This window comes from Psammomys obesus, unplaced genomic scaffold (assembly GCF_907164565.1).
Source record: "Psammomys obesus unplaced genomic scaffold, mPsaObe1.curated_primary_1811, whole genome shotgun sequence".
NCBI lineage: Eukaryota > Metazoa > Chordata > Mammalia > Rodentia > Muridae > Psammomys > Psammomys obesus.
In genome coordinates, this window is record NW_026592439.1 from 2,285,599 (window position 1) to 2,297,828 (window position 12,230).

Sequence of the window (12,230 nt, forward strand, 5' to 3'; positions counted from 1 at the left end):
CCCCCCCCCCCCCCAGAACTTTCTTTTTTTGAGACAAGGTTTCAACATGCATCTCTGCCTGGCTCTGAACTTGCTATGTAGACCAGGCTGTCTGTCCTGGATCTCACAGGTGCCCACCAGTCTTTTCTGGAAGTATAGGTGTGTGCCACCACACATAGCTTCTCTGCACTATTTTTTAACTCAGGAGCATACTGTGAAATGAAGAAGTATGGTGGCAGTCATAGGAAACCCAGACACCAGTGTAGGGAGGTAGCTAGAAACCAACAGTCCTCTGCTGTGACCTGATTTGGAAACCTGAGAATGGCAGGGTTTGACTCTGACTTCTCATCAATTGTGGTTCAATGTTTTCTGAGCTTATGAAGTGCCTTCCCAATGTAACTTGAGCAGTACCTCAAAATAGCGCTAAGAATGCCTGACAAAAAGTGCACAGGACTTCACGCGCAAGTGTTACATACTTCTACAGAAATGAAAGAAGTTCTCATTGTTTTCAGGAATAGAAAATAGCCTAAAGCCAAACCACCCAGGATTATCTTTATTGCTATGTTTCAGATAATAAAATCAATTAAATCTATATCGGTTGATGGAATGGCAGTTCAAGACTGTGTGTGAATATGGGTGTTGGATGGAGAAGTGTGTGTGTGTGTGTGTGTGTGTGTGTTCCATCTGTCTGTGACCACGAGACAACATAGGATGTTAGTTTTCACCTACTTTGTCTGAGACAGAGTCTCTCTAGTTCCCTGCTGTACATGCCTAACAGGCTGGCCTATGAGTTTCTGTGAATTCTCCTGTCCCTGCCTCCAGTCTCTACTTTGGGGCACACTGGAGTTACACACACGTATGTTATTGTGTCCAACTTTTTCGTGGGTTCTCGTGATCCAAATTCAGGTCGTCAGGGTTTTGTGGCAAGGGTTTTTTTTTTTTTTCATTCACTGGGCCATCTTCAAGGCCCACTTAAATAAAATTTGAAAACGCAGACTATAGAAAATTATGTGAATTGTGAGGTAAATTTGGTAAGTAAAGAATAATCTGCATATATGTAACAAAATACAAAACTGGATAGTGAAATGTGGCATTTCATAAAGAGATTTTAGAGAGTATAAAACTTACTTATTTTTCTGTATTATCTACTTTCTTAAGTTTTCTAAGATGACATTGGTATAATTAAAAAGTAAAAGGAATCACTGATGATAGAATCTGCTTAACTTTATATTTCTACTTCTCATTTTCCACTAAAATATCACAGTCATGTTTCACTGAGTGAAAAATAAAGATGAAAGCCAAAACAACACAACAAAATTAAATAAATAATATTTAATTGTGTCCCTTAAAGACCAAGGGTGTTCAGGTGCTCACTGAATCATAGTTTTGTTTTGTTGTATTTTTTGTTTTAAATTGAGCAGAGCATAAAAGGAGTATAAAATGAACAATGAATTTACAGAAGGACCTTAAATCATATATTTAAAGCAGGCAAGTGGCTTATTTAAATAAAACATCATATATCATAGAGGATTAATAGCATATCCTTCCAAGATTGTGCTAATTCTTGTCATCATTAGATTATGAGAACAGCTAATCATTACCTTATGAGGTGTTTCTGGAGACGGCGAAGTAGCAGTGGAAATGCTGGGCACTGTTGCCGAAGGTACCTGAGGAGCCCTAAGATTGCTGGGCTGTGTTGTTGGAGACGTCGGAGGACAATTAATACTGGTGGGCATTGTTGCTGGGGTCGCCTGGGGGTTACTGTAACCGCTGGATCCTGTTGCTGCAGACACTTGAGTACTATTGTGACCGCTGGGCATTTTTGCTGAAGTTACCTGAAAGGCCTGAAATCTGCTGGGCACTGTCACTGGAAGGACCTTAGGGGTATTGTAACTGCTGAATACTTTTGCTGCAGACACATGAGGGCTATTATGACCACTGGTCATTGTTGCTGGAGTCATCTGAATGGCTGGGTCACTGCTGGGCACTGTTGCTTGAGGCCTCCAAGTGTCCTGAATACTCTTGGTCACTGTTGCTGTGGTCATCTGCAAGGCTGGGACATTGCTGGACAGTGTTGCTGGGGTTCCCTGAAAGGCCAGAACACTGCTGGGCATTGTTTTTGGAGACTCCAGAGAAGCTTGGCGACTATAAGAAAGTGTTGATGTTGCCAGAGAATTGTGGATGGTCGGGTTGCTGCTAAACGCTGTCATGGGAGATACCTGGGAAGCCCAGTCACTGGTGGAACATGGTTCTGAAGGATCCCGAGATGTTGTCAATATGGAGGATGGTGTTTTTTGAGGCTGCCGGGGGATCTGGAGGCTGCTGGAGACTGTTGTTGGAATCCCTTGAGGAGCCTGGGGTTCACTCTCAGCTGGGCATGTGTTGGTTGCTGAAAGTTCTGGAAGGTTGTTCTCTTCCTGGAGTAATGGTGTTGTCACGATGTCAGGTGATGTGTTGATTGTATCTTCACTTTTCTGAAGGGGAAATATATATTTTTTAAATTGTTTTGAATACTGATAAATGTTTTTCAAAAATCAGATCAAACACATCTTTTTATTTCTCTCTTTGAAAATATTTCTGCCCTGCCAGCCTCCCCCTGGGATGTAAGAGGCATTATAGATTGAATGTAGGTACTCCTAACACCTACCCTCTGCCCTTCCTAATCAGAACGTCTCCTAGAAACTTGGGCACTAAATTTCATTGGTCTGGCTTGGAATCCCGAGTCTGTTAATGACCAGAGGCCAAAATTAAAGTTGCAAGTAAATGGCATTGAAATGCAATGTTTGGTGGATACAGAAGCTGACATAACTACTATTTCACAAAAATATTGCAATTCAGAATAGCCACTTCAAAAGGTTGATACACAGTTTATAGGAATTGGAAAGTTATCTCACATTAAACAGTGTGTGATAAGTTAAATATGTGGGACCAGAAGGTCAAACAGAAAAGTTAAGGCCTTATGTGGGTGACATACCCATAAATTTAAGGGGAAGGAATCTTTCAAAACACTGGGGTACTCAGATTAATATTCCTGCAATCCCAGAGATAGCCCATGATGAACTAAGGGATGAAATGGTAGATGACACTGGGAAAGGTATTGATATATATCGTCAAAACAACCCCAGTCTTTGCCAGTTGTCCAAACATAGGACAGAGATTAAGTTTCCAGTTTTATAAGGGGGTGGAGGACTGCTGAAACACCAATGGTTCTACCCTTAAAATGGTTTACTAACAAGCCCGGGTAGAACAGTGGCCTTTAACTATGAAAAAATTATAAGCACTTGAGCAGCTGGTCCAAGAGCAGCTGGAGGCTCAACATATAGAAGAGTCTCTGAGGCTTGCTGTCCAATAGCATAGCTCTAGGTCCAGAGAGAGAGACTCTGTCTCAAAGGAAAAAGGAAGTCTGATTCAGCAGAGTATTCGAAGTCAACCTTTGGCATCAACAAATGAATGCACACATATGCACACACACAACACGCACACTCACAGATCAAGTAATGATTTTACATTTTTGTTACAGGAAATTATATTGTATTAAAGTACACAGCAGTTCTACAGTCCTAAAACAAAATGAATGGCCACAAATTATGAATTTGTTGACCCTTCACTTTATTTTTGCTAGGTCCTTCCTTGGCACAGATGAGGGTTCAGACTAAGTACTCAGAGAAAGGTACTGAGGAGAAGAACATTAGTGGATGCCTTTTCAGTGAGATTGTAGACAACATACCTCTGATGAAGGCATCTTCACAGTTGGTTCTAGTTCCGAACCTTCCTTTGTATCAGAGGTAAGCTGGGAAGTACTGGATTCATCCTGCCTCCGTCTTTTTGCAGCAGTTTTAGCTTTTCTTTTGTTTTTATTTTTAACTGATAAAATAAAGGATAGACAATAAACTAAACGAAGCTGTTTTGTTGTAAGACAGCTGAACTACGTTTAGTGCTGTTTTGCCTCCTCCTTGTGTTTCAGTATATGTTCTGCTCCTGCCACTGAAAATACAGACACTGTAACTGCCTCTGGATTTCCTTGTTCTTCTCGGGTGCAACTGACAGTCTTCCCTCTTGGGGATTTCGATGCACACCAACCAAACCCAATCCCAGACATTTTATCCTATAGTTTGCTTTTAAGAATATAAAATTTGCATGATGATATGATAGATTATCTTCAGTAGGTCTCGGAAAATGACAGAAACAGAGAAAGAAATTGTTATGTGTTCTGTTATTTGACAATGGATTAACAGTGCTTACCTTCTATCACTTACCTTTTGGGTTACTTTTATTTTCTTGAGACAGGATCTCACCATGAGCCTCAGGTTAGCCTTAAACCGGAGGTGCCTCTGTCCCAGCCAACTGAGTGCTGAGGTCATAGATGTGAGGCAATATGCCCACTTTTTTTTCTTTCGTGTACTTTGAGCCCAGTGACTTTTTAAAAGAGAACTTCACATCTCTTAGATTCAGGGTTCTATTTAAATATCGACTCACATTTGTAACCAGGAAAAATATTAATGATGGTGTATCTTAATTTGGAATTGTGAGATGATGTGAGGATTTTTAAATGTAATATTAAAATTTTAACTTTATAATTTTCTGTTCATTCCACTGCAAGCTCTTGTTTCTCCAATCAACTTATGTTTTGTTGTTTTCTTTTCCTTCACCCACTCCAAAGACATCTATCTCCAAATGCATTAGAATTCTTTGCTGGAAAGGGGTTCCCTAAGTTTCCAATAACTTGTTAATATCTAAAGTACTGCCATTGTATAGGTCCTGATGCATACACTGGGGAGGGGCATATCAGCTATGATCACTGCAAGGAGCTAGCAAGTTTGGGGAGGGTAGAAATGAAGTGTACAGCCAGGGTGTTTCCTTATTACCTTTTTCCATCTCTTTTCTAAGCATATCAACACGGTCTTCGAGTTCTGGAATATCTTGGCATACTTCTATCAGTTTGCTCAATCCGGCATCCCTTTGGAACTTTTCTTCTAGTAAGTCTGCAATCTTAATTCTGTCATAGTCATCTCGCATTTTCTTAGTCAGTTGTAGGTCATGGGTCAGTAAGGACTTAACCACTCTAAAGTTATAGTCACTGATACGTTCTAAACCTAACAGAAGAACAATTTTCTTGAACTGATTCACCATCTCTCAAAATTATGGATGAGCCTACAAGAGAATAACAGTATGCAAAATTACACACATAAATAGACAATTTCAAGAACAGGATAGGCCTAGGTGAGTGAATAATCCATGCCACAGTGTTGTCCAAGCTGAGCATGTGCAAAAAGGAGACTTGATTGTAACTGTGTCACTGTGGGAAAACGAGTGCAAAACTGTTTAGTTGATAAGTCAAAAGAATTCTTCCCTGGTGGTGATGATGGCTGAGTTAGGTTAGTGATGGTAATGTTGTTTTGTTTTTTATTGATTCTGGAGTTTGGTTCCTTTTCCCATTCTTTATTGATACTAGAACCAGTCCCTAGATGATCCTTCAAATGGCTTATTTGCAAATTGGCTGCATCCTTTCTCCATGCACAGGAATGAGTGTTGGGTGCAAAGGGAATACCCTTGCTGGGGCACTGACCTTACACTTAGCTCTTTATTTAGCAGCTTCCATGAGCATCCTGTCTCATCAGGCATTAGATCTTGTTTTCAGTGCCCACAGTAAAGTCAGTTTGTTACATACTTTCTAGTGACAGATGATAGCATTTAGTGGGTAGAACAATTTCAACAGCTACTTCTTTTTTTCTCCTTTTAGGCTTAACTTTCTTAGTTGGTTTTCTTTGCTCATAGTACCAGTTTTCTCTGTATAGGCCATGTTTAAACCCTGGTAAAATAAGTTAATAGCTCATCAGTTTCATATAAAATAAAATAACTTAAAAAAATCCTTGCTTCTTAAAATATTTTGGAAGGCCTTAGATAATCCGCGTCTTTTGCATGTTTCCTTTATATTCTTGATACCACACATACACTTTGGAATACACAGCAGCCCTTCCTTTGCCATGCTTTGTGAAGTAGATGGAGTCTTTTTCATCATCAGTCTTACATTGCTTTCTTTGTTTGCCTTCTATGATAACCCTTAAGAATCAACTGAAATTTTGCCTTCTGGAAACTCCCAAAATTCCCCACAATGGACCAAATGTTTCTGTACATCTTATTGGATTGATTCCAATATCTACTTAAATTTATAAGTCATTTAAGTTATGGGCTATTTTGTCTGTCTCTCTGTCTCTCTGTCTCTCTGTCTCTCTCTCTCTCTCTCTCTCTCTCTCTCTGTGTGTGTGTGTGTGTGTGTGTGTGTGTGTGTGTGTGTAATATTACAATCAGGGTGCTAAATATTGTAGGACTATTAACAGCATTGTCTGACAGGAAAAATCCAGATGATGAAAGGCAAGTATACAACCAGAAACAGAACAGTGAAAACGAAGGACACTACAGAAGGCAAGTCCACACAAACTTTTATATCTAAAGATCAGATCACCTGCAAAGGTTCTAGGAGCAGATTAAAGCTCATTCTGAAGAGTAATGTGTTTTCAGCAAAACAGGGAAATGATTTTATATAATGCTGCCCTAATATGCTACAGACCAAATAGTTTCAAGAAATATGAAGGCTTTTGTGATTTTTTTTTAAAGCTTATTTCAAAATATAAACTAGTGTGACATGACAGGAGATCATGATATATTTTACTCATTCTGCTTATATGTGACACTCATGCTTTGTTGTTGAAATATTATTTCTTTTGATTTTGGAGTATTGATTACAATCTCAACAAAGTGTCCAGTAATATAGTATTTGGGATGTTTGTATTAAAGCACATCTTCAGCCAGCCAATCTTGCATATCAAAATATATTCAAGGTCCCAAAGAGGCGATCTCAACTTACCCTGAGTAAAGCAGGAAATGAGAACGAGTGTTTAAACTTAAACAAATTCACAGTCAAAGAAGAAAGTCTCAAAAGTATCCCCTGACATTAAGCACCTCAGTAGTTTTGATGCACAGTGAATTATTCGAAGTATGATAAGATTACGGCATGTACTATGAGAAATCTCCAGAGTAAAACTTTGAGCAGAGTGAAAAACAAAGTTGACTGGGTGTGCCTCTGCTTCAGAAGGAAGCTCCCCTCTGAGAGAGGAGAGAGAGGAAGAATATCAATAAGGTCACTGAAGGAGGAAAGGACTTAAACTCACTAATGCTTTTGTCTTTAATTGTCAGCCACAAGTCATAAAGAGAAGGCAACAAGGGGAATATAGAAGAACCATAAAAGGAGCTTCCATAATAGAAGCCAGAAAAATGTGTTATTAACCTACCTGTAAGGACATTACGTAATTGGTTAATTAACATCCTTTGTCAAAACTATTGATCAGGTGTAATACTTATTTAAATGTTAATAAAACATTCATTAAAATCAGAAAATTTAAAATAAATTCTTTGCATAGTAACTAATAAAAGCCAAATTGTCTATATTAGCATTGTCCAAATTAGAAGTAAGATAAAAATTCTTATCTAAAACCAACAAAACGATGATAGCTTTCCTCCTAGAAAGAGATAACAGCTTTAATAATTTATTATGTAAATTATTATATATGTAATATATTATATAATTATACATAACTAATATAGTTATATATTATATATAGCTATAGTTATATAATAATAACTTTTATGGTTATATAATAATAACTATTGAAAATTTTATGGTTGCTTTATATTAATGACTAAACAAACAAAGTGGGTACTTTTGTAAAATCTTAGAAAGTCTGAGCATCCTAATTGATAAGCTTATGTAATAAAGCAAGGACACAGAGCGTCTTCAGAATACTCTAAAAATATGTAGCATACATCTATTTCTAGTTAACCCTCCATTGCTTTTCTACATCTTACCATCAGAAAGCAAAAACAAAGATAACTAAAAAGAAAAAAAAAAAGCCAAAGCAATTAATTTTCGGGATGGCGCAAACTAATAATGTCTAAAATACAACCTTTCCTACTTGATTAAGAAGTGAATGAAGAACATTAAATATGCTTATGAAATCATTTAAACTCTGCAGTAACTATGAATCTGAGACATTTATTTTCTACCAAACGTGCCCACTAGTCCTCATGCTGTGCAATACTGTAATACAAGATAATGCAACTCAATGGCCTAATGCAGTTTCACTTAATATTATTTCATAATAATTTTTCATGTCACCAACTTCTCTTTTGCCTAGTTCCTCATCACAGCCACCAGGTCCTAAGCACTCTGTAGCCGAGAAAATAAAATGTTTCTTCTCATTTGCTTACTGAGACTTACCTCTAAAAAGTATATTTTATAATCTGAAATATGCTCAATGTGTTTTTCTTGGCATGGTTCTCTGTGATGGAGGAATAAAGACATCTGCCATCATCCTGAGCATCTGAATTCAGCTACTGCAGATCCACGACTCAGTGCAGCAGCTACCAGCTTGCCTTCCCTCTCTCTCAAACAAAAGATCAACAAGGATTTCACCTGTCATCTTGCTCACTTCACCGAGTATCTACTCTCCACTGAAAGCAGGGGCAGGACTCACCTCTTCAGAAATTTCTTCAGCGGTGTCCAGATATTGCAGGACAGGAAGCAAGTTGTAAGTGGGTATGTGTTAAGGTAAAATAGTAAAAAAGAAAAAAAAATTGTAAATCTCTCAGAAAGTGAACCAGAAGATTTTGTAATCTGAAACTCCAAGGAAAGGAAGCATTTACAGCTAAAGAATAAGAAAGCTGACTGTGGTTAGAGTCACTGCACAGATAGAGCAATACAGGGCGTCTTACCCTGTGCTAATTTGTGGGGAGGAGTGATAAACCAGTGAACTCTCCTCTCCACAATGCTCATAACTTTCGATTTCCTCAGAGAGCGAAACTCAAGGGTTTTCTTCCTGTGAACACTTAAATACCAAAAAAAGCCAAATAGAGTGAGTTACACTCAGATTTTTCTTGCAAATCTTCATAGGTACAAGATTCAAAGTTAAAATCTTCATGTCCCACAAATGGGTTCTAAAGAATGTACATTCCTTTGAATTAAAGTGAAACTTCAGACCAAAAATACTGAGTCACCTAAACACTTCTTTCTTTCCTGCTCAGAATGCAGGCAACCTCAGGAGAGCTTGGCTGTGTGAGTTGGCAGCTGCATTTGAATGGATTTCAGAGAAAATCTGAGATGAAATGGCTTTTGGGTTAAGTCATTCCTGTAGGGTCCACTCATTCATTAGTAGTTCCCAAGCCCTTGACTTTTGAGAGCATAATGTTATGAACAGTCAACTCCAAGCTCCAGGCTAGAATAAATAGGAAGGAATTTGGCATTATCCTCCATCGTGATTGTAAAATCAAGCTGCCCTCCTTCAATGATAAAGCCCATGCTTCCTCAGTATTTCTAGTTTGTTGACTGTTAAGCACAGGATACATTGGCCTTGGAGGCAGTGGGAAAGCTCTGAGCTTTAGTTAAGACCACGGCTAAAATAATGCTTGTCCTGCTGTGCTTTTTTGGGGAAGTAGAGTTTAAGGATTCAGAACTGTTACCATCCTGAGGCATGGAGCAAATGGCATCAGGCAGTGGACGATGGTGTTGGAGCCTGCCAGTTGGTTTGAAAACAGGACGGTGCAGTGGCTGGGTGACTAGTCTACTCCCCGGGGTGAGCCAATTCACGTGATAGAAATTATGGACATCAAGTTGCTTTCCAAGTGCTAGTCTTTGGCAGCTTCTGGATCTCTCTAAGCTTGATAGTACCTTTGATAGTAATAAGCATGGAGCAGGCAGGAGGAGCAGTAGCAGCAAGTATTGTTTTCTGGTGTTGCAGCTCTCTTGCAAGTCTTGAATATCAGAGCCTTTAGCTGTGTAAGTTAGGACATTTATTAGACATAGAGCATCCTTAGCTCTTCAAGTGTAACAACTCTTGAAGGGATGGGTAGACAGCCTAGCATTACAACCTCAGGGCAAGTTTAGGTGTTGGAATTCTTATGTCCTCGATAGGGTCTAGTGTTGAAAGTTTCAGGTCTGAGGTATCTCACACCTTTGGCTCTAAAGCAATGGTTCTCAACCTGTGGGTTCTGACCCTTTTGAAGGTTAACTGATCCTTTCACAGGGATCATGTACCAGATATCCTGAGTACCAGATATTTATGTTAAATTCCTAAGAGTAGTAAAATTTTAGTCATGAAATAGCAACACAAACAATTTTATGGATGAGGAACTGCATTAGAGTTTCATAGCATTAAAAGATTATGAAAACTATTGCTCTAAAGGCTTGACCATGCTCAGGAACTCTCTTAATTACCAAGACTAGTGCTTTCTATTTTCTGGCTCTTTCCAGGCTAGTCCTCTTCTGGTTGTCACCTTTACTCTTACTGTCCCCTTTCTTTCTCTCTTGACAACTCCCTCAAAGTGTCCAGCTCTTTGTTCAGTTGTCCGGTAGCCTGGCCACCTTTGCAGTTTGACCTGGTGACAGCCTAGGTGTGACTGCTGTATGCCTGTGTAACTACTCCCCTTCTGCTGCTTCTGCTTTGCTCATTGTTTTCAACTAAGCAGATCTGCACTCACTTCTAAAAATAACCGAGAAGAGAAGCTGGAGAGAAGCCTTTCATTGGGCCACTGTGCTTCTTTAAGAGCCACTGTAGGAGAGTTTCTTCCTGCTTCCTTGGTGAACCGAAACAGCCTAATTATAGAGCCAGAGAAGAGTATCTAGAGCAGCCTGAGTTCACTTCTTACCCAATCACAGGTGTTCTTTTAGTAGGCATCCTGGGAAGTGCTTCCTCTTCAGTCTATGTGAAAATAGTTTCAGGGTTTTTGACAACAAACATCTAAGACTCAGTGTTTGGAAAAGCTTCACTTAGCCAGTGCTTTCAGAAGCTAAAGACACGAGCTACAGTTGTGTAATTTTTCTCAAAACATCTCTAGTGCAAATAATTGGTGTCGGTATAAGTTTATTCTGAATATGTGTTTTGGACAAATGGGCAAGGACAGTAAGAGAATGTCCCATAGCTGTTAGTTAAGGAGGCAAAGTTCGAAGTCACCTGGCCTATGTGGCTATTTACAGGAAAAGGTACTACAGAGGTACTTCTTACAATAAGAACTGGGAGAATTTATCATTAACAATGGTGATTTTTATCAGAGCTTTTTAAATTCTAAAGACTTCCTCAACTCCCTGGAAGAAAAGATTTCTCATTTTTATTTTTCAATTTGGAAAAGAATATCCAAAGGCAGCTAACATAGACAATCAGTCTGAGAGCTTCTACAGGGAAGAGTAAAGCTGATTGTTGTAATCCCAGGCAGAGTGTTGGAGGAGATTGTTAAAGTATGCAGCTGGAGCCATTGAAAGCCTCTACTGAAACAGAAGCCAAGGAAAAGCCTAGCATATTTGGAGGAGCCATAAATACCTGTGGCTGTTCATGGACTTGGATGTGCTGAGTTGGGCTAAAGCAGTATATTAGAGAGTTCAGAAAAAGGTCAGAGAATGACCTCACTTAGAGGTTAGATGGTCAAGAACACATGACCAGAAGTAGCACAATTCAGCATGTTTTCTCTATTTCTAATCATTTCTTGTGAAATACGTCCTCAGCATACATTAAACAAACAACTGTAACAAAAAAAAAAGTAGCTCAGAGAAGTGGGGTAGAGTTCATTCCATGCAGTTAAAAAAATTTTTAATTATACCATGTGTGTCTTTCTGCTTCTGAGATATCTCACTTAGGATGATCTTTTCTAGTTCCCATCATTTGCCTGCAAATTTCATGATTTCCTTGTTTTTAATTGCTGAGTAGTATTCCATTGTGTAAATGTACCACAATTTCTGTATCCATTCCTCAACCGAGAGACATCTGGGTTGTTTCCAGATTCTGCCTATAACAAATAAAGCTGCTATGAACATAGTTGCATTAATGTCTTTGCTGTATGTTGAAGCATCTTTTGGGTGTATGCCCAGGAGTGGTATAGCTGGATCTTGAGGTAACACTATTCCTAATTGTCTGAGAAAGTGCCAGATTGATTTCCAAACCGGTTGTACACATGGTATATACTCACTTATAAGTGGATATTATAAAATATACATAATATATAGGATAATCATACTAAAATCTGTATACCTAAAGAAGCTAAGCAAGAAGGATAAAATGCCTGGGTAAAATGCCTGATCTTCATTCAGAAAGGCAAATGGGATAGACATTGGAAGAAGATGAAAACAAAGAACAAGACAGGAGCCTACCTCTGAAAGACTCTACTCAGCAGGGTATTAAAGCAGATGCTGAGACTTATAGACAAACTTT

General features: G+C 38.8%; 1 protein-coding gene across 2 annotated transcripts in view; it reads right to left on the reverse strand.

The window, feature by feature from the left end:
- The window catches only part of LOC129681333 (inteferon-activable protein 208-like), a 15,695-nt gene extending 6,959 nt beyond the window's left edge, over positions 1-8,736 (reverse strand). For both annotated transcript variants that reach the window (XM_055613236.1, XM_055613235.1), the window contains exons 1-4: positions 8,511-8,736; positions 4,845-5,130; positions 3,707-3,843; positions 1,581-2,453 (exon numbers count right to left, since the gene is read on the reverse strand). In XM_055613236.1, coding sequence (XP_055469211.1) covers positions 1,581-2,453; positions 3,707-3,843; positions 4,845-5,109 — 1,275 coding nt within the window. In that variant the 5' untranslated portion in view covers positions 5,110-5,130; positions 8,511-8,736. The remainder of the gene's footprint in view (positions 1-1,580; positions 2,454-3,706; positions 3,844-4,844; positions 5,131-8,510) is intronic.
- Positions 8,737-12,230: the final 3,494 nt, after the last annotated feature.